The sequence below is a fragment of the Chinchilla lanigera genome, unplaced genomic scaffold, assembly GCF_000276665.1.
Source record: "Chinchilla lanigera isolate Chin_1 unplaced genomic scaffold, ChiLan1.0 scaffold00002, whole genome shotgun sequence".
NCBI lineage: Eukaryota > Metazoa > Chordata > Mammalia > Rodentia > Chinchillidae > Chinchilla > Chinchilla lanigera.
In genome coordinates this window covers 38,735,512-38,758,894 of record NW_004955403.1, presented here as the reverse complement: position 1 = coordinate 38,758,894, position 23,383 = coordinate 38,735,512, and the positions used below count along the sequence as shown (strand labels likewise).

General features: G+C 32.8%; 1 protein-coding gene across 3 annotated transcripts in view; it reads right to left on the bottom strand.

The window, feature by feature from the left end:
• Spock3 (sparc/osteonectin, cwcv and kazal-like domains proteoglycan (testican) 3) overlaps window positions 1-23,383 on the bottom strand; it is a 394,510-nt gene that overhangs the window by 111,866 nt on the left and 259,261 nt on the right. For all 3 annotated transcript variants that reach the window (XM_005373580.2, XM_005373579.2, XM_005373581.2), the window contains 2 exons: window positions 22,959-23,082; window positions 9,519-9,633 (listed from right to left, as the gene is read on the bottom strand). In XM_005373580.2, coding sequence (XP_005373637.1) covers window positions 9,519-9,633; window positions 22,959-23,082 — 239 coding nt within the window. The remainder of the gene's footprint in view (window positions 1-9,518; window positions 9,634-22,958; window positions 23,083-23,383) is intronic.

Sequence of the window (23,383 nt, the reverse complement as noted above, 5' to 3'; positions counted from 1 at the left end):
AGGGGCTGGGGATTTAGCTCAGTGGCACAGCGCCTGCCTGGCAAGCGCAAGATTGTGAGTTTGGTTCCCGGTACCGGAGAAAAACCAAAAAAAAAAAAAAAAAAATTGCATCACTTTTTTTCTTTTCTTACATTGAACATTTGTGAAATAATAATTTGGTAAATTACTAACAAACAGAATATATTTATTCCTATGAAAAAAATAATGCATCTAGTCAATCCATTAGTAGTAATTCATTAGAAAGTATCATTAAAGACAGTATAGAATAGTATTTGCGGATCTTATGTTTATGTAAATTGCTGTGTTTGAAATGGGCTATACAGAAAAGAAAAAACCACATTCCTATTATCTACACTTGGTTTCCTCGGGCTTCATGCTTTCATCTTCCTCTAAGAAATATAAATGGTCTTTTTTATTTCTAAAATTGACAATCTATGGATTTCCCCTCTTCTATTTCTGAAATAGCAAATCAATACATTTATAAGACTACATAAAAATAGCACTGACTTTCCTATTTTGAGGCTCAAAATTATCAGCATCTTGTTATCTCATCAAGAGTTTTTAAAAAGTTGGTAAATTACATAAAGCACCTATAAGTACAAATACTATTCCAAAACATGATTCAAAATATATGATTCTATAGTTAAAAACATTTTGTTATTCTTTATTTATGAAAATTTCACCTGAGCTTCTAAATACAAATTACTTGACCTTAAATTTGGAAAACTTAAAGAGTTTATATGAGAAGAAGAATAGTTACATCTCCTAAATATTTTACATTATTTTTAATATTGTTGGGGGTTAATTATTTTAGTATGGGATAATTCACTTCAATGTGAAAGTTGAATGGAAATAGAGATCATGGTCAGGTATGTTCTTACAAGTAATACGGGATTTAGCATTTTTATTTTATGTTTATTTTCTTCTGTAAATGGAATGGAAGCAAAAGTATGAGGTTTCTAGGTAAAGACTGAATCTCTAAAGGATGTAAAAGGTGAATACAGTGTGAGGCAGTTTACAATTTAAAGATAGCATAACAATAGCATCATTCCATCAATTGTATGTACTTTTCTAGAAACTTCTACATTTTATCATATGACTCTTAGGAAAAGCACTGACAACAAGCAATATAGCTCAACATGTCTATTTAAATGCTAAAGAACCTTGATCCTGATTTTTCTCTTTTGGTTGTATGTAAGCAATAGCATTTATCTAGTAAATATTGGTATGTCAAGCCACAAGTTGCCACGGTCCTGATTCGCTGGCAACTTATGGCTTGACCTACCAATTAAGTAGATCATTATTATTAAATACTGCAACAGTTTTTAAAATTTACTATTTTTAAAAGAGGATTTTGTTGCATTTTATACATAATTATCTTCAAATAAAAAAATCAGATTACATATTGGGAAGAAGTTTAAGAATATTATTGTTTAGTACTGCAAGAATCAGTAAAGAACTATGCCTAATTTTATATAGCTCATAACATACACTGACTAAACTCAGAATAAAAAAAGTTTCTGTCTAAAGTTTATGGGGAAGATAAAAATCTCAACAGGAACTTTAAAATCAATCTGTGAAATACTAATATAAAGTAGTTTCACAGAAGACCTGCAACAATCTCCACATTTATAAATAGCCCCTTTTCAGGTTATGTTTGGTTTGAAACATACCTAAATTTTAATCTAAGAATAAATATTTCTAAAGCAAAAATTTTATTTTATTATAAATATTCTGGTTTGTGTTGCCAATAATTTTATTTCATATTATATTTCTGTGGAACAGAACTTGCTACTTATGCATATTATTCTTATGGAGAAATACCCATGTTGCAAGAATATATTTATATGTGGTTCTTAATTCTTTTCTATTGATAATGCATTCCATTACTGAGGGAATATTAAAAATTATAAAAAATTCAGTGTTGAAAATGAAATTGTTTTACCAGTTGGAAAAGTGCATACATCATAAATCCTTAAGCAATATCCTATTCTTAAATAAATAATTTTGTAATTATTATTCAATAATTATATAGGGGCTGGGGATTTAGCTCAGCGGCAAAAGCGCCTGCCTGGCAAGCGCAAGGTCATGAGTTCGGTTCCCGATACCGGAGAAAAAAAAAAAAAAAAAAAAAAAAAAAAAAAAATTATATAAACTGCATAGGTTTCAGAGCACTTCAATGAGTACAAAAACAACAACAAAAAAAGTCAGATTATAGAATTTATCCTCACATCCTATCATTTTCTAGATAAAAGTATAGGCTTTCCAATTCAGCAACCACTGACGACTGACTTCACGTCTATTTAAAAACATTTCAGGTAGATTTAGGTGAGGTACTCGTGTTAAAGAACAGCTCCTTTTTGTTTATGTTGTTTCTGCTGGATGATCTAAGAACCCATAGAAAAATTTCACAGATCATCTCAGACATGAAAGGTAATCAGATTGACTTCTTCTATACTGTACCTATTCAGGTCTCAAGGGAAAATGAAAGCAAGTATGATATCTTTGTACTTTGCTGGACACATTGCACTTAAAACTGTGTGACTAATCTTAAAAGTGAAAATTTGCAATAACAACAACAACAAAAGAGTCCTTTGTAGGAAAATGGATACACCTTGAGCCCATAATGTTATGTGAAGTAACTCAGACACACAAGCTTAAATGCTGCGTGGTTTCTTCTACATGAAAGACTCTTGTCATTGTATCTCTACATATTATACAATTTTTAAAAAGATAATAGGAAAAAAGAGAAAGGAAGAAAGGAGCTGTAATTCAGTGTAGACAATGTATCTAAAAATGTTCCTTGACTTAGTACAATAGTCCTAAATATTTTATGTGTTCTTTGGCCTATTAGTCTGGTTTTCAATCTGTATATGTGATGATTAAATGTATAAGGTATTATAAGATAAATAAATGAATCTGATGCTAGAAACACAAAAGGAGGGCAAAAGTAGGGGGGTAAGAATTGAAATATGTTGTGTACATGTCCCTATTCCTTAAAGTGAATGTAATCATTATGTAATGCAAATACATACTAAGAAAATCACCAAATAGAAAAAGTAAGTCTTTTACCACTTCCTGATAATAGCATATGAATCATTAAAACCTATTTTGTTTTAATCTTCTTTACAGTCCCATGATGTTAATTTTGCATATTAATACACACAATCTTGTAGAACCTACTTGTCAAGAACCAATTTAAGAAGAATTAAATAAATTTATTTCACAAAATTATAATTACTAAAGTAATGAAGGGATGGAGTTACAGGCATTAATGAATGTTCCCAAAAGTTTAAAGTGTATTACATCTTTCCTGAAGATATTGTATGATTTTTAAAATACTCTTAATTAACATGTAATATTATGTAGAGTTTAAAATATTACACTTAAAATCAGAATTATTACATTTGAATTCATATTGAGCAAATTTGCATCTGAGAAATCGTAAATTAAGAAAAGTGAATCAAGAAGCAACACACACACACACACACACACACACACAACAAAGTCCAGCAGAAATGAAAGAATGTGAAAGACTTACTAAAGGAGGTAACCAATAACTTCCAGGGGACAGACTTCGACTGCTGACTTATTTCAAACTCTCAACGTTCAAATAATTAACAAAATATGTAAATACTATGAACTATAGAAAAGTTGAAAATTTTTGAAGTATTTTGTAACCTAGTATAATTTTTAAAAATATAAACATACAATTACTAATGACAATGTATAAAAATTATAATATTTATTAATCCTAAATAGTGTTTTATATAATCAAATACAATGAAATGGAAATGTAGAGGTTGTTTATTTGGAGGAAACTTATCTATGAGTTCTTATGATTTATATATTTTTTTTCACAGATAAGGAAACTAAGACCCATTAAATGAAGTATATTGACAATATGCTGTGTTTATACACAGTGGATAGTGAAAACTGGGATTTTAAAATCTATACTCTCATCCAGTAGACTGCACAATCTTACAGGACAACAAGGGACAAAACAGAAAGAAATTCTGTGAAGGAGTTAAAACAAACAAATCTAATAAAAATTCAGAGCAAGAAAATTTATTATGCTGGCTAACAGAGTTATACAACTAAACATGTAGTTACTTTGGCCAGTCTTACAGAATAAGGCATAAAGAGGAATGTAACTTACAGCTCATAAGAAAAGGAAACTTGATTTTTTGCTAAAAAATGCAGGTAGGCATATAGTAGGTAAAACAAACCACAGGCTCAGGAAAATAAACCACACTTTGTGTTAGCATTAACAAACCACCCTGATAATTAAAGTCAAAAGTTATTTTAAGTATTTCTTTTCCTTATTCTTTTTCTTTCCTTATTTTAAGCCTAATAAATTCTATTGCAGTAATGTTTCCCAAATTTACCTTCTCTTATTTGCATATCTTCAATCCTTGTTTAGACGTATTTGTCCTTATTCTGAAATGGTGAGATGTCCTTTTAAACAGACACTTCCCCAAACGAGACACCCCACCCCAAACAAAAATACCTCTGAAAATAGTAACACAGACATAGGAAAATAGTTGGGGGAACACTTTCTGTTCAGGAACATATGCGCCTTCGTGTGTCTGACTCCAGTGAATTAAGCCCAAAGTTTTCATATTTACCAATGCCCAATTTTTGCACTGTACCCTCCTAAATATGCACTCCATTCCAGCACAAATGGATATGTGTTCTATACCTTTAGAATTCTATTTTCTTTATCTATTTTGTTCTTCACCCAATTTTGACTATTAGACTCTTTTATATGTTATCTTCCTTCTGTATAAATGCATCCACTAAAACCCAACATTTTAAATTATTTAGATGTGTGCATATGTATTTAGATGCATATTGAGTAATGCTAAAATATTGGAAGTGATATTATTTATTTAAAAGTAATAAAACCTTAAGGCTTAAGATATATAAAATCATAACAGCTAATAAAACCCAGGATCATAAGCAGTATATTTGGAGCTGAGAAAATTCTTTTTTTTTTTGAGACAGGATTTCACTCTGTAATACAGACTGGCTTTGAGCTCACTTATGTACTGTAGGCTGTCCTCAAACTCAGGGTGATAGTCGTATCTCATCCGCTGAGTGCTGGGATACAGGAGTGTGCCACCATATCCAGCAGAAATTCAAATGTGAAGTGAGGAAAATGCTCATTAGAATAATCTCCTGAATTTAATCAATCAAATTGAGAGACACAACAAGCACCTGACTCTCCTCTGTCTTGTGCAACCAGAGAGGTGTGTCATTTGGCTAACAGCTGTCACATCACTCTCCAGACATTCTTTCACTAAGCAAGACCTTTCCAGGAATGGCTGGAAGGGCTGCAGCCACTCTCCTGCAAGACTCTTTGACAGGAAGTGCAGCTTGCCCTCTCAGCTGCCCCTCCCCCACTCCTGCCCGTCTAGATGCTAAGGCTCCATCTCTGCAGAAGGTGGTGCACTCAAACATGGCTAAGATCATGGGAGAGAGGGTTTCCAGCCCGTTACCAACATCCCCAACTTTCCCAAACTCCAGTAAGCTGTGATGAGCACAGCTAGCCCACCTGAATGGTTCTGTTTTTCCTCCACCATTTTTCAGAACCATGACAACCGTCAATAAACAGATCAAGTCTCCCAGCTCTTTTCTTGAATCTCTGCCATGACACCTGTAACTGTCCTGTACCCCCAGCTATTTGAACCAATCACAAGTCTGCACTGGGATCAATCATCATTCCCAAATTTGAACCAATCAGATTTACACTTGGACTAATGATAGACTTGCAGCTGCTATATAAGCACCACTCGCCTCACACATCCCCTTAGCTTAAGAGGGCCTTCCTTGGCATACCTCTGTGCAGTAGCACAGGTCCTCTTAAAATTAAGCTACATTCTGGTCGTATAAATCGACTCTGAGAAATCATTATTTCTCAGGTAGTGTCAACCTGGAAAATACTGTAAATCTACTCAGGATCCTAAGTAGTATGGACAAAACAGTCACTTTAAAAGAATAAACACTAGAAACTGTCACCTCTAGAGAGCACCAGGGGCCAGCAGCCAAGAAGATCAAAAACAAAGACCAGCAATGCTCAGAATCTAAAAATGTCAATCAGCACAAGCCACTGTCAAACAGCAGCAATGGGGAGCTGTAGAGACCAGCAACCAGCAGAGTGGACCAGTGGCAGCCAGCATTAAGTGGAGCTGTGGCTGACCTACGTTTTGCCAATTCCTGATTTCTTTCTCAGTCCAGGTTGAACTTTCAACTGATTGGTGCAAAATAAACAGCTAAATAGAGCTCCTTTGATAGTCATAGGCTCCATGTTTACTGTGTTTATGAATCGTTGCTCTGAATTTTCAAAATGTCTAGGGTAACTCTTTGAGTTTAAATTAATCAAAAAAATACTTTCTAAAGTATTTTTCCAATGATTTCATTCTTTGGTTCTGTAAATCTCTTTTAAATTTTAGGATTGGATACACACACATACACATATATTTAGAAAATGGTATATTCATAATTTATGCACATAACTACAAATCTCATATTTTTATTTTACTGGACATGCAAAAATATTAGGGACCTTTAAAAATCTGCTGAAACACCACTATTATTAGAATAAAGTTGATCTGTGCTCTAAGTGATATTTGCTGTGATTGAACAATATTTTTTCTTTGCATTATGAAATATCATAATTTTTTTAATGAAAGATGAAAGGAATATGTTACAGTGACTAGGAGTTACTCATTGAAGAGAGGTATGTTTTTTTTTACCTGAAAGTCAGATGTAGAATTGTAAAATTTAAATGATCTATTTTTCTGCATTTAGGACACTTGAATGGATATGTTTGGATAAATTTCTGCACATCTTTTCATGGAATATATTAGTGGAATAGAAGAGAACCTTATTTCCCTTACTTCATAAAGAAAATCTATTTTTGCTAGATTTCAATGTAATTTAAACAGATATAAAGGACTCATTCTGCAATTCAAATGAAAGGAAACAATTTTATCAATTTGTCCTCAAAAGGTGGACTTCAGAAATATTTGAAAATATTTCTTTGTAAGTAGATTCTTCCTTACTTCATTTAGAACAGGGATGAGATTAAATAAAATTTCCTTCAATTTAAGTCTACCCAAGACATGTTTCTAATATAAATGACACTTGAAAGATCACAAATGATACTGAACTCAGTTTTACATTTCCCATGTCTCTTGGCCCTTGGCTTTGTGGAGAAATGACATTCAAAATTTTCTGTACTGCTTTTCCAGAGTAGCTAGCAATATCCTGTACTTACTCTGCTTGACAATCTGTCAGAGCAGGATTAGTTTAAATTCTTGCTTCTTTTTCAATGCACAGTTGAACACAAATGATCTTTATTCCCTTATGATATGACTTAAAGAGAAGTTTCTTTCTTGACATATTAATATAAACACTGCATTGAAAATTTATATAATTTAAAATATAGCTATTATTTACTCTTAAGATGTCCTGTTCTTAGATGTGTTACCTTCCATATTTAATGCATATTATGTTCCTCTTCCAGTTTGTCATTAATTGGTACAACATCAAGTCTATCTTTTCATTCCAAACTAAATTTAAAAGCAGGAAATACTACTGAAGAGAATTATTGTTGAAAGTCTGTGATATATTAGACATATACATACACCTATTGAGACTACACATTCTTAAAATCTCCAGTGAACGATAAGACATGGATATTGAATATAGTGGAACATATTTCATGCCTGAGGTGATTATCAGAGGAAAATGGATTCCACTGTATCTTAATTCGAGTATATCCACTTGTGATTGGGGTAAGAAAAGCACAACATCAAAGAATCTCAGTTAGAAGAAAAATATAATTAGTTCTTGATTTTTTGAAGGTTGATTCATATATTCAAGGAGATGTTAAAAACCCTTATCTGACTTGGAGAAAACAGATTGGGATGATGGGGGTGGAGAATATGGAAGAAACTAAACCCTGAAGTGGAGTTTACAGTACTGCAAGGCAGAAAAAGACAGATGCAAAGAATAGAGATTCTAGAAGGCATCTTCGCCTTTTCCACCACTTGACATTGTCTTGCACATGAGCTGCTAATTAAGCACTAAATTACCATTAGTTTCAAACCAATTGTTTTACATGAAAACAATGAAACTGAGAAACTGCTTTATTGAAGACAATGCCCTAACATTTTTATTTTCATCCTAATCTTACACATGACCATTCCAGAAAGTCCAATACAAATGAGATAATGAAATTCATGAGTCAATTCTGTAATAAAATATCTATTATGAGATTATACTGCGGACTAGCAATTATACCACATGATGCAGTTTGAAAATAGGACATCTGTCAAAGGTCCTGGTCCCCAGCCTGTGGTACTACTTGGAGTTGGCAGACCCTTTCATAATTGGCCCCAGTTGGATTAAGCAAGGTCATTGAGGGCGTGCCCATGAAGATGATGCTGGTACAACAACAACAAGAGCAAAAATGAATATACTGAGGCCCAACCCTTTTCACTCCTTTGCTTCAAGGCCTCTGTGATGAGAACAACTCCTCTGAGAAGCACTCCTGAGATGCATCATGCACTGCACTATCAATAGTTCAAGGACTGCAGAGCCAAATGACTGTGGACAGAAACTGCTGAAACTCCAAATCAGAATAACCCTTTCTTCCTTCTAAATGGATTATCTCATGTATTTTGTCACAGTGATAGAAAGCTGACCAACATACTATCCCAAGAAATAAGTAGTTTATAGTAAATAAGTTTTAAGTGTCAAATAATTATTCTTGACAAAGGCTCATGACATTGCTCTGTAGATGGTTTCTGCCTCAGAAAAATCTATTCCTTGCTCTTCTTCTTCACATAGAGCTGGAGAGAGATGACTCTAGCAATCAGGGAGATTTTTTTTTTTTTTTTGAAGCATAAACAAAACCTCAAACATAGAACTAATACCAATGCAAACAAGAAAAAATCTTTGCAAATTTAAATTTTCATGAGAATTATCATGAGAAATTCATTGCTTTATTTAAGTTAATGTCAAATAATTCATGATCAATATATCAAATTATTTCATTGGAGATCACACATACTATATAGGGAAGATATTTTCCTGCAGAAGAGTAACGATGGAGCAATTTTACTTAAGATGAAAATATTTTATCAGTCATCAGATCCTTGGTTGAAAACATAAAAATATTTAAAAAGGGGATCTTAGAAACATAAGCATGCATTGACACAATGATTTATTAAAAGTATAGTTTTAGATTACTTATATAAGTAAGCACATAAAAATGAATACAATTAATTTGATTATAGAGATTAATTTGATTATAACTCTAAAAATTAAAAACAATTATTTGCTATAATATTTGAGGTTGAGAAATGAGCACACAGCGATATAATTAGTCAGGTATATGCTTAAAAGCAAACTTCATAGTGGATTTCTTTAGTGTCTTAAAATCTCTTGGAAAACAATTTGATTGATTGGGATGGATGTAAAAATATGAATGAATGTTCATCACTCACCCCTTTTAACATTTCTGCTTATAATCGCAGACTTATCTGCAGGACATGGGCACCGTCCTTCACATTTGACTGAGATCTGTTTTCCTAAGACACACGCCTGATATTCTAGTTTGCACTGTGTAAAAATAGAACAAAAATATGTATTAATTGAGAAACATTTACTTATACCATTAGAAAATAAAAAATATTTAGAAAAAATAAGTTGATATACATATGATTTGAAAATATTCTTACCATCTAGTATTTATCTGTAATACTAAGACACAATTTTACACACTCATACATTGTTTATTGTTTCATAGAAGAGTCAGGAATGCAGTTATCTTGGCCATTTTGGAAAGCAGTCTTTGAGAAATATAAATGTATTAAAATTTTTCTTAGTTTGTTACAATCAAAGTACAAAAATTTAGGATCAAATGGACAGAGTTCAACAGTAGAGCTCTTACGCTTCAGTTTAAATATGTTCTTAGTTTTTTAGTTACTTGAGTATGCAAGCCCTGTTTCTCTTCCAGGACTCTAAATTTTGGACATAGTTTGTATACATCAGTCTTTAGCCAGTCACTCCACATTGCTAAATTGCAGATCAGATCTCATGAGGCAAACAATTGTGAAATATATATTTGTGAGTTGATAGGCTTATAAAATTCTTCTGATTACATATGATTTCCCACATACCACTGCAGCCCAAACACATACATACACAGGAAATTATACATATGCACATATAAAACAAATAAAATATCTATAACCTTTATCCATCAATGTTTATGACATACTATGTGTTATGAATGTACTATGCATATACGACATTTTTGTACAGATATTATATTTTTTGTTATGAAGAACTTTCCACTGTGTTTTCATCTTCACATGCAATGGTCTTGAATGGACTTCCTCATAGGTGTCATGTTAACATACAATTGTTTTTATACACACTAGAGATTATTTTATTTGTTGTACTAAAATAGTAGAGTACACAATGCCTCTTTTTAGTGCTTATATGACCGTGGATTAGAAGCCATGGAGAATGACAATGGTATATTTATGATTCTACTATACCTGTTTTGCAAAAGGGTGAATGAATGGTATAGGACAAAGAAAGTAACCCCTGAAGCCATATTTTATGATGCACTCATTCAACTGTATGTTTCTCAGGAGTGACTAGACATTTAGGGCTAGTGTCTCAAATGTCCTCACCTTCATTTTCTCATATACAGTATCTAATCTCAAGATAGCTAAGAATCAGATAGCTATATTGCCTCCAACACATTAACTATAATGAACCAGCATCTCACTATATGTTAATGTGAGAATGGAGTATAGTAAAAGCCATAAAAATTATTGCCAGATTTGACTACATTTTTTAGTTTAGTTTTCATTTGGTTTGATTTTTCTTAAACACTATTCTTTGTAGAATTTTAAGCCTATCTTTAATTCCTTCTTATGACTGCATTTTATAACTGCAGATTTGACACGAGTTTGAAAATCTAAAAATGCTATATTTTTTTAAGAGGCAATAATTATCTTTCTACTCTAAATGAAATAGATCTTGCTAGTCCTGAAGTAATGTGATTTCTTTAGTGGCTACTCCCATAAATTACTCAGAGCAAATTATTTTATAATTAAATAGGATAGACTTTCTGGCTCCAACTGGCAAATGTGCCAGTGACTAATTAAATTCAGCTTCAGCTGATACCAAGAAGCACCAAATGCATTCAGTGACTAATGAGATTACTCAGATCTCTACAACATTTTATTTTTACTTGTCAATTCTTTAGTAGACAGGCAAAAATCTTCAGCAGCCCTGTAATAAATGAGTAAAAATTATTAAGCAATTTAAACATGTGTGAAGCAGAATATCAGATGTTTAGGAGAACAAACCCTTTCAATGGTAAGTAAATGTTTCAATAATTGAAACCATGATTTTGTCATGTAAAATGACAATGAACCTAAATGTCATTAAAAATGTCCAAAATCTAATTAAAAGCAGAAATATTTAAACAATTATGAATGCTTTGGGAAAGCCAAATTAGTTGTACAAAACTTTGAAACTTCAGAGTTAATATTTTACTGCAATTTCTGCTATCGTATTATTTCATTACTCTGGATCTGGTCATATAAGTTCTGACTCATAACAGAATTGAAGAAAAGTTCAAGAGTGATTTTAAGTTCTTTAAAAATGGACAAAGCTCTGAGTAACCAATTTGAAAATATCAATATCATCATCAACCACTGTTAATTTCCTATCAGCCTGTCTGAAATTTTGTATTATTTGCATTTTTTATGTGTTGTTTTGTAAATGTATGTGTTTGTTAATACTTTTTTGTTCTTTAATGTTTAAAATAAAAAAATGGACAATGCCCAAAGCCAACATTCCTGCAGCCAATAGTATATTTTTTCATTAGAAAATATGTGCTCTCTTCAAATATGTGCTATGTCTCCTCAAAGATGTATTATATCTCACTGATTTACATTTTAAATATGTTCTATTTTAGGCCTGGAGTTTTTGCATAAAAATACAAAAGAATGGGTAATACTTGAATGAAAAAACAAAACTACAAAAATTGTTAGTGTGCTATAAAGTTTCTAATTGAAATTTAGTGATTCTTTTTATATTGTTAAACACTAAGATAATAATTTACATGAAGAGTATAATATTTATGAAAATTTAATTTTTCATTAAAAAACTTTACACCCAGGCAGTTTTTTTTAGTATAGTTGCCACTAAAAGTTGGCTATTTTTAAGATTTACATGATTTTATCAAATTATGGTTTTGAAAAGTTACTTCATAAATTAAATAATTCCTCCTTCATAATAATTCTACTGAACACCTTCCTTTTTCTTTGTTTTTCATTTAGGTAGTCAACAGTTGCAACAAAATCAGATATACAGCAAACATGCCCTGTATGTAATCATGTGACCTTTGCTACTTATAATAAAATATTTAGTTTTGTTTAATTCTGGATGAATTTGTGGTAATAATAAAGTTTATGAGGAATTTCATTGAAAGAATACTAGGAAATTAAAATACTACCTTTAAATATTTTAATCTATCTCCATAGATTGGACTTCTAATTAATAGTGTTCAATTTACTTAATTATCACAAAGCTGAAATATTTATCAAGGTATGAGTGAACTAAAATATCACATAAAGGGCATACTCATTAGTCTATAATTACAAAAAATGCAAATAATGTAGAGAAAGACATGATTAATGCATGCCTGATTAAGGCACTCATTGCTGAATATTTAAGATGTGCCTTATGAAAAACAAGGCACCAGAATGATTTTTGACAAACATATAATCATTTTTTTAATAACTGGATCAACTAGTAGAAAGAGTGATTTTGTTAAAGGAGAGATCTACAGTATACAGAAAACACCCTAAACGATGGACTCAGTAAACAAAGAAAAAAGATGTCACCCTTTTTCAGCTAATGTTGTCACCATAACCATGGGAAAGTGCTTAGACTAGAGGCTATCAGCTGCGGACAGTTCCTCTCCCCATGCACAGGGACACTTCAGACATTAAGTTAGTAAGTAGGTGCTGGTACATCTAAATGTAAAGGCTTGAAGTTCAGCTAGGCATTGTACCATACCCTGACAACATCCCCACCCTCCCCCCAATAACATGCATTGCAACGACAAAGAATTATCCGACCCCTAAATTAAACAATGCCAAGATGAAAAGCCCTGGTTAGGTAGGTACTATTATACTCAAAGAAAATGAATAAATGAACAGACCTATCAAAATCCTTCCATAAATGCCTTAGGACATTTGTCACTAAATTAACCACATAAAAACAATGATATAAACACCTCAGTAGCTACAACTACTTTATTCACAGACACAGAGAATTCAAATCAGCTAAAACAGTTGAGAGTAGCCTTCTTTCACTGGGGTGCCACTACATGTCAAAGCACACTAAACATTTTTGATGAACTACTTTCTGTTCATCAGAATAAGGAAGTCACAATTTTACAATACATTCACAAGTGAAGTATAGAAGGCTTATGCAGCTGACTATAAATATAAGACTGAGATGTTACACAATCACTGTTTATAGTTCTAATGTAGAACAAATGTATGAGTAACAGGAGGCAGGAAATAGCCATTGTTTCTTAATGTAGCAATAAATATTTTTACTTATTTTAAAAAAGTAATTAAGGAAATAAGGCAGATTATAAATCACATTTTTTAAAAGTCTCTGTTTTAATCTTTCTCAGACTAATACTTCTTCAGTGCCTTGGATAACAAATGTCATTGACACTATCTGAATTCCCATAAATGGAATCTTTTTACTAAGTGATAGCTGATCCTTTCTATTCAAGCCTCTGCCACTTGAGTTCTGGTTCTCACTCTGGTTCCCATGCAAAGACAACTAAAGGAGGACACAGAAATGCGATTCAGCCTTAAATCCATTCATTCAATCACGATATACCACTCATACGGAAATAACCTCATTGTAACATAGTCAGGGAACCAAGCACAGCAATGGCATTAAGAACCCTCTGCACGACAGTGGACATTGCAGTGCTGCACTCCGGTTGTAAAATTTTTCCTTTCATGCAGAAATAGTGATGAGTTTGTTGAAGGTGAAACTTCCTTCTATTTCATTAGAGAGTTGAGTTTTGGGAACATTTGCATTACAAAACGTTGTGATTTACGTTCTGAGTACAGAAGATGGCTCTTATCCATGTGGAAGGCCATTGTTCCAGCCTTTGAAGGCCTGGATAGGACAACAGGATATAGTAAATATCAATGTTCTCTCTGACCTAAGGCATCCATCTTCTTCCATCAAAAATCTGTGATCTTGGAATTTCAGATCCCGGAATAGCTGATAAACCTCAACAAATTCAAGGATCTGACCTCTGCCCAAAGTTTCTTAATGCTAACTAGGTGGATTCACAATTCTGTCTCTTCAGCAAGGAAGGGAAATTGCTAACTTTTGAATCATCATCATCAACATAAAGTAGGTTCAGCACCTTACTGCATTCTTTGGGTATTAGAGAGAGCATGTTCCTCACGTTGGCATTTTACATGCTGCTGTACATCACCTAAACCAACACACTGAGTTGGAAGATATCTAGAAAGCCATATCATGTACCATATTTTAGGGCTTCATAAGCCTGATGAGCCCTTTAAATTACAAATCTCTGTTGGCAGCTTTTCTGGTAATTTTATTGCTACTCCATTTTCCAGCTAAATTTGTCCCCATTATTATGTATTTTGAAAGTAATCTGTGTCATGTGTTTAGTTCTTGGGTTGCAGTCTGACAGTAGTACACACATTATCACTAAATCTACTGAATGAGTTGATAAGCAAAGAGTTTAATCCATCTCCCATTCTTCCTGCCATCAAAAAGCATCTAATATTGTTAAACATTAGGATGGTCTCTTAAAAAGTAAATTCAAAAAAATTGTGATATACATCCCTTAGCTTCATACTGTTGACAGACTTTAGTTAAACAATTTGGTCATTGAATTTTGTTGTCCCCCAAAGAAAAAAGCCTCTCAGCTGGATTCAGGGTAATAGATAGGATACAGGTTCTATTTACTTAATTTAACTATTCAAGATTTTTTGTTACTTCCCCTAGCAACCTCTGGTATTCTGGGTGCTCTACACTTGGGAGTGGAAGCTTATCCAAAGGGATCCTTCAGGTTATAAGTTCAGTTCTATATCTCATGACTCACTGAGTTCCCTGTGATATTCCATTCTAATTAAAGTTGGCATAATAGTCGGTCTTCTTAATATTTACAAAATGTCCTTTGAATTATACTCTGAATTATACTTGTCCCTTCTGAATTATACTCTCATGCATAAACTATTTAGGTATGGAATTTAGGACTTGACTGGAAGAAATCAGAAGTTTTAATTAATATTATGAGACTGACTTTCGTGATGACAGGAGACAGCACCAGGTACTCTTTGGATGCCGAGACAAATGGAGGAACAGGAGATATTAATGCTCTCTTGTCTTTCAGAGCCACCCCTACATTTCACTTCCTAAGGAAAATTACCTTGGGTGGCTTTCTGAAAATATCTAAAGTGCCTAATATGTAACTGGCTGCTGAATCTGACTTCTCTAGATACTTCCATTTCAAATCTGCCTAACATCACAGAGAAGTTTAGAAACAAAACAAAGGAAGGAGTTCCTGAATTGTCAACACCTTCAGCTGTCTTCTCCAGCTCCATCTTTACTCACTTTGTCAACAAATGAGTGCTGCGAGTCTGGCTAATGGAACCAAAGGACAGTTTAGACAGATGGCCCTCAAACTGTCAGGCTGCCCTCAAGTTATCACTCTAAAAACGGAGTCTATTATTCTAACTAAATATGGAACCCTAAGATTTAACAGAAGCCTGGAAGGCTACATTTAATGCACTGTCAATTTGTGCCTCCTGAGTAATTTCTAGGCCCCACCTGTAGGGTCATATTAGTTTTATCACTCTTTTTTATTTTTTTTTAGGGTGCCATGTGCATTTTAGTACTGTATTTCTTGGCTGGAAAACGGTGCTAATTTTTCTGTGTACTGAAAGTATAGTGCTTTACACCTTGGGGGTGCTCTAACAGATGTTCACCTATTTTAATAAATATCCCTGCACGTTGCCCTCAACTAACTGAAGCGATCTCTCTAAAATGGATCTATCTTTGGTTGTTCATTCCCAGGTGGGATGCATGATTCCTTATTTGTTGGCAAGTTGTAGGAAGTTGTACCTGTAGCAGGAGGTATTCTACGAGAAAACTTGATAAGAGTTATGTCAGTGACTTTAGACAAAATGATGAAGAATACCACATTGTACACTGAAGATATTCAAGTCAGCCTCAATTCACAGGCCAGAGCGTTTTTTGTTTTTGATGATAGGGTTGTTCTAATGCCTCTTTGTAGTTCAATGTGTAGGATGTAAGGAGCCGTGAATGCATCCTGCTATATCTGGCTTAAATTTACATTCTGTGTAGAAAGAGAGAGATGGAAACTTGAGGCAAATCTAGTTGAAGTAGTTGATCATTCATAGAGTTGGTTTAGGTGGTTCATCTGAGAGTTTGGAGGGAGATGGTATAAAACTATATAATTTGTCTATGTATCCATTGACAAGTATAGGACAGCAATATTTAACTGTGCTTATTCTATAATTCACATGATTGTAAGTTTATATAAGTAAATACAACCTATACTATTTTACTTCATTCCTGTACTACTTTTTGGGTGACATTCTTGCTGTAATACTATATTTACTACTGATATATTACATTCATACATATTAATCTGTATAATATATAATTTCATAGTATTAGTTTTGCATCATACATATATTATTCTTTGTGATATTATATATTATTTCTCCTGATATTTATTATTTCTATGTTTCTGATTCTACACAAATGGAAATAACATTAATGTATGTGTCTTACACTATTCTTGTAAGGAAGAAATTAATGTGTACTGTATACAGATTAATACTTAAATGATTTTGCATTGATAATTTACCCTAGAACACTATTTAACCTCTATTAGACATCTGCCATATGTTTATAGTTAAGAGTATTACAATCTTTCTGTATGTGTCCTCTAGAACAACTTTTGACAGTAGAATTTAAAATACACATGCTATCTGCTGCAGTAATCATTGAACTTAAAAAACTTATTTACCCGGTTACAAAAGAAGGCAAAGTTTTTAAGAGCTCGGCTACTTTATAGCTCTCTGATTGCCTCCCACAGTTCTTTTTTCTTGTCAAATGATGAATAATTGGTGTTACAAAGGAGACAGTAAAGTAAAATTCACACATGGTAAATATATCAATCAAGATCTTGCTGGCAGTTTCATTGCAAAATACGGCACTGTGGCTGACTGTACGAACTCCCAGCTGGGATCCAATTCCAAAACTACTTCAATGTTTTAACATTTTATGGTGTTCTCTTTCTTTATCTATGGACTGAGATCACTACAGAATATCTCTTCTACATTTAAGATTAGTGCATATAGAATATTTAGAATATTATCTGATTTTTACTCAATTATTTTAACAATACTACTAATAATATTTACTAATATTTCATTACATTTCACTGAGTAATCTGGATAACCACATATTTCCTGTGTATTTTAAGTTTGTTAGAGAAACTGGTATTGTATAGTGATTTTTGTTAGTGGTTGCATTGGGAAAATTCTTCAGCAATTAGTACCCAGTGATGTCTGTAAAAGTAGAGTGGCTGGAGGTAAGGTGTTGAGAGCAATGCATCTAGGGTCTTTTAGAAAGCTCTGTCAAAAGGCGCCAGACTATTTGCTCAAATCAATGACTACTGCGGGATTTAAGACAAAAATGCAGGTAACAGTAAGGGATCCACAACACTGGCAAATACTTTGTTTCTAATGAATAAGGTAAGGGTTCTAGAATAGTCACAAAATTTCTTATTTTTTGCATTGCTGGTAATTGTCAAAATGATGTGGAGAAGGATGGGAGCAGAAGTCATTTCTTAATGTGATATGGAACTGGCAGGAAGAATAAGTGTGAGCAGATCACAAGGGTTTAAATTTGGATATCATGTATGTGTTATTTCAAACAAAGGTGTGTGAAAGAAGCAGCAGTTGTCCAGTTTTCCTTTGCTACAGAAGTTATGTCCAAACAATCGAGACAGTCAATGAAATTATATAAACTCTGCATATCATTGAAGTTTTCTAAAATAAATTTGAACACAGTCACTTACATATAGCTAAGAATTACAACCTCAAGAAAGAACAATTTAAATTTAGTAAAATTTACCCTAAACTTATAGATTTGAATAGGCTTCTTCAAAATTTTGAACAGACCAGGAAATAATCCTTGTCTATATTAATGTTAATGAAAGGAGATGTTAAGTAATTCATAAAGCATGTTGCTGAAAGAGAAGTAAGGACAAGTAATAAGCACAGAATGAGAGACTAGGGTGGTAGCCTATAAAATACAGTGGGTCCACTTATTAATTGCAACAAAATATTTCCCAAAGATAATCATAGTTCTTAAGTATCAAAAACTTTCTAGTACAACTCATGAACATGCATGTTATGGTTTTTGTCTAAGTATCCCCCCAAAGCTCCATGCAGTCATGGGGCAGGCTTCTACAGTTTATAATTGATCCTTGGTCCAGTGCTGGCATTATGGGTGTGAGTGCTACACCCACCATAGGGCGGGTAGCCTGAGTACCATATAAGGAGGGAAAAGAGGCTAGCTTGCTGCTTCCCCCGTTCAGCTCTTGCTGCTTTTGCTGCGTTGTGCAGCCTTGAAATGTTGCCCCTGTGCCCTGCCACCCTGCCTTGGAGCCAGCTGATTATAGTCTGAAACCTCACAAACTGTAAGCTAAATAAACCTTTCCCTCCCTAATTTTGGGCATTGGGTACTTTGTCTCAGCAAACAGAAAAAAGTAACCAAGACAATACATTAACAAAATGAAGTTGAGCTTTTCAACATAATATGTTACAAAAGTGATTTAATCATGAAATAATATAGAAGCAAGGCATTTTATTGCCACAAAAATAGAAGGTGGTATTTTTTGTAATTGAAAAGTCAGAAATGACTATTTAACAAAAATAGTCTTCAATAACAATTCCTTTACAGAAATGTCATATTGTTTTCATGTTTAAATTAATTTTCTTAGACCTCATTTTTCTTTCCACAAAAGAAAAAAAAATATTCATGATTATAAATTATTGTTTTCTTTACATTTATGCATACATTTAAATACACTAAAATGGTGAAAGGTTGAATTTTGACACTACATTTTTCACATATAATGTTCCATATTTATGTTATACTGAGAAAAAATACATCATTGAGAAAAACAATGAGAATTTATTTACATACTATATTTTCTCCAAAAATACATAAGAATCACAATTCATTAATTTTTAATTTTGCAAGTTTAGCTGATAAAAATACCATTCCAACTTTAGTTGATAATGACATCTAACACTAATATATAATGCTGACAGATAAGGAGCACATTAGTTTGTATCTGTTGAATGAATAATTGTTAGTCCACAGGAAGAAAATACTACATTGAAAGCTCTCTCTCCATCATTCTGCAGGGAATTACTGGTGCCCACAGTGTGCCAAACATGTAAAACTCATGTGAATTTTATGCTTACTTCCATGTCACTGTCTTGGTTTCTAAAACCTGTTTGTTGAGTTGATGTCATAGTTATATAATTTAACTCAGTTTGATTAAATATGGTTCATATCACTGTAAAGCAGAGGACTGGTTTCGTATGGAATCAATAGTGAATGTCTCAGACACAATGCAATGAACCATATAAAAAGTTTCATCTAGGGAAATAAAGGCATGTGATGTAATTCTAAAACACTGGCATATAGTTTTATAAAACTTAAATAAGTTTTTACACCTCAGGACATTTTGCAGGTGTCCTTTAACTTCTTGCTGTATTTGAAATGACAAAATTAAGAAGTCATGGTTGCAAAGTCATTATATATAAAAGATTACATATTTGTGCTTCAATGTAAGCCCCTTGGTAAAGAAAATTACTGTTAAAAGTCAAATAAATATATAGGAAGAAAAGCTTTCTTCACAATTAGAACTTTTCAGTTGCAGAGGTTTATCTCACATATCCTATGAAGGTCTTAGTGCCCTAAATATCATACTGAGTGTTTTTTATATCTGAGGTATTATGACACAGCTTATCCATACTATTTCTTCTGATATTCAGTGCTTTAAAAAGAGCTTTTCCAAGCAAATGGTCATGATAATGTATTTGGGTTGTAATTATGATCAAGTCCAAATGTCTGAGCCAAACATCAAACCCAGCTTAAACAGAAAAAAGTTCAAATAGAAGGAGTGCACATCTATTTCCGACTCATGATAGTCCAACTGCAAAACAGTCACAGCTCAGACAAAGTATTCAGAGAAAGAAAGATATGACAAATAATTCAAATTCAAATAGGTATACCATATCAAACTTATAGTGAGTATATATCAGGGATTATCTATCTTTCACACTCTACATATATTCACTAGAATTAATAAATATCAAGAGGAAGTAACATCATGTCTCACTTATGGAAAGATAAATGACAAAAAGTAAAAAACATACTAGTATGCTGAAATTTAAAATGGAATATTACCATATTACAACATAGGATGGAATTTTCTTTAATGCTAATGTTATTCTAATATATATATAGATATATATATATATTTACATATGTGTATATATAATATCTATATTATATACTCATTACATATATTACACAATTATATCTAAAATATATATTATTGCTTCTGAATATGTATATGTGTACATATATATATATACGCAATATGAAAGAACATAACAGTGATTCTCTGCTATAGCTACACATAAAAATCTTGGGGAGCTTTTAGGTAGACTCAGAGTCCCATTTCAAACAAACTCAAGCATCACTTCTGCAGCTGGATTTGGCATTCAAATACAAAATATATAACCTTTCCTTTTCCCTGTCTCAATGTGCACATGCTTGTTTGTGTACACATGAGCACAAATACACAAATACACACACACACACAATTTTATAAGCAATACTCATTCCCAGGTTATTCACCACTGTTCAGCTCAGTTGCTAAGTATGGGATGATTAAATACAACAGAAGAAGAGTTTAAGATAATCTACTGCTGTCCTCCTCAGGGAGTCTATGTTATAGCTATCCTGCTCAGTTGTAAAACAGTACTGTCATTTACGGATTATGCTCACTGCAAGTGAATAGTACAATTTACATAAAGTGACAAATATATCCGTGGTCTAGCACATGCTATATTGGGGAACAATTCCTAGTTCTTACTGAAGCTTGACAGTACAATCAAAATAGACTTTGCCTGAAGTAAAGGAACAAAGACCGTCATTTTTTGTGTCAATTTCAGGAGTGATTACCTCTCAAATAAACTCGAACAGAGTTATATTTTGATTTTTCTGGCACAGCTAAATTTCAAAGAATTCAGCAATCACTGGTTTTTTGAAAGGTAAGATTCAGTACAGTTTTTTTTTTTTAATGTGACTCCTCTTTCTTAACAGAAAAATAGACAATGTTACAAAAATAATTATGAAAACCAATTTTTCCAATGTATTGGTAAAGTGAACCTATTTTTCTATAATTCTTCATCTTTTCATTTAACTTCCAAGGCATAAAGTTTTTAAATTGTCTCCTGAACATTTCTAGAAAGACTGATGAGTGTGAGTGTCAGAAAAATATTCAAAATTGGTCACTTTGTGTAACAAGCTATAATTCAAAAATTATAACCTTTTCACTAAAGTCTTCCCTTTGAATGTTTTCTGAAAGTCCTCTTTACCATACAATTCCCAGCTCCTGAACCTAGTATAGTTTAAGTTATGTAATGGTGATATCATTTATAATTTCATCTCTGTAGCTGAGCTGCCGGAAGGAAGAAATCAGAATATACAAAACACAAAAACTTGAATAAGGAAGGCCTGAAGACCAGGATCTGTATTCTGCCCTGGATGTGTGTTCCCACACCCAAGAATAATAATCTGGCTTCTGGCTAGCCTTTGTGTCAGGATTATCCAGGAAGGAAACTAAAATGTGTGAAGAAGGGGACATGGAATTTGGAGCTCACCATTATGCTGAAATAAAATACAAGGACTCAACAGTGATTCAAACTACCTAACCATAATTTTCATTCTTTATTAACAAAGATTAGTGATTTAAGAGCTAGAAATCTTGCACCTCCTTCACCAACTTTCTTTCTCATTTTCTGTACCCAGCCCTGAGGTTTTCAGGTAAGAGACTTTAAGCATATACTCCATTTGGTCACATTATCAAAGAAAACTCAACAATGTCTTACAGGAAGTTTGAAAAAACTCCTAAATATTTTAGCAATATGTAATGCCAAGTAAAAAGGCAGGATAATGTAAAAGAGCAGAGATAATAAAAATAGAGGTGACACCAAATCTTGCCTTTGATGTCAAATAAACGTGTTCAACTTGTCAGCTTGCTATAAAATTCTGATAGTTTTCTCATCTGGTAAAAGTTTTTTTTATTATTATTTTTGGAGGTGAAAATGAGATGATACAGGAGATGACATGAAAGTTTTTAAAGGTAATTTCAGTACCAAATTATAGCACCCATTGTTTTTATAAAAATAACTTTAATTAGTGCTATTTAACAGCCAGCCAACATTTCTGACACCTTCCAAGAAGAAGCAAAGGAAATCTTAGTTTTCATATTTAAAAACATCAGAGTATTCACAATTTTAGTATTTCATACTTTAAGAATTCTGACAGAAGAAATTCATTTACATTGAATCATATTCCTTCCCAGTAGAATTATTTATTTTATTTCAAAAGTTGAATAAATAAATTATATGGACAACCACATTGAAGTAGTAATCATTTTAACTGTTTATTAAGAAACACACATTACTGGTTTTAAATTAAATGAATATGGTTCTCCTTACCTGAGAGGAGTAGGAATGACCGTCAGAACCACACACAGGGCTCGTGGAGACCATCGGGCACTGGCTGCAGGTGGGTGATGGGAGAGCTCTCCACTGCTTATGACCTACCCCTGCTTCTTTTGCACTGTTAAAAATAAAACAAAACAAAACAAAAGATAAGAAAGAAAACCACCATGTCTCATGCCTTTAAAAATATATATGTGCATACTAACACATCTTTTCTTTACTGTAATATCAACTCTATATGAATTAGGATGAGGAATCTCTTCTCATCCGAAATGCATTAATCCATGCAATGTCCATTGTAATTTTTGTTTCATAGCTCTAAGTTTGTTTCTCATAAGACAAGAATATATTCCTTGAAATTTTCTGGTTGTCACATACAGACTGGGGTTAGGTTTTATTTTGTGAATTCTTTGTTTTTA